A 447-nucleotide genomic window follows, 5' to 3' on the forward strand; every position below is an offset into this window, starting at 1 on the left:
GGCGGAGCGGGGTGGGGGGGGTCAGGGGGACACGCGTGGAGACCCCCCCTCACACGTAATACTCCTTGTCCTTGTTGCGCCGCGCTTTGCCCGGCGCTTTGGGGGGCGCGGCCGCCGCCTTCTCCTTGGGGGTCCCGGCGGGCGGGGTCGGGGACGCGGCACCGGGAGCCCCTCCCGGGCCCCCCCCGGGCGCGGCGGGGGCGGCCCCGATGTAGTGGCGGCTCTGGTCCACCTGGTAGGAGCCCTCGTCGCGGTTGCGGTACTTGTACATGGCGTAGAGGAGGATGAGGATGCAGAGCGCGGCGGCCGCCACGATGCCCACCACCATGCCGGTGGTGCCGCCCGCCTCCCGCACCACCTCCACCGCTCCGGGCGCGGCTGTGGGGGGCACGGGGGGGCGTCGGGTCACGGGAGGCGCCGAGCCCCCCCCGCGCCGCCCCCCGCCCG

At 77.4% G+C, this 447-nt stretch overlaps 1 protein-coding gene across 1 annotated transcript in view; it reads right to left on the reverse strand.

The window, feature by feature from the left end:
* Positions 1 to 6: 6 nt before the first annotated feature.
* Positions 7 to 447, reverse strand: part of LOC120505871 (neurexin-2-like) — a 41,309-nt gene continuing 40,868 nt past the window's right edge. Inside the window, 1 exon segment of the mRNA XM_039716817.1 lies at positions 7 to 378. Within this exon segment, the coding sequence (XP_039572751.1) occupies positions 50 to 378 (329 nt within the window). The 3' untranslated portion in view covers positions 7 to 49.

The sequence above is a fragment of the Passer montanus genome, unplaced genomic scaffold (genome assembly GCF_014805655.1).
Source record: "Passer montanus isolate IOZ18808 unplaced genomic scaffold, ASM1480565v1 scaffold360, whole genome shotgun sequence".
NCBI classification, from domain to species: Eukaryota; Metazoa; Chordata; class Aves; order Passeriformes; family Passeridae; genus Passer; species Passer montanus.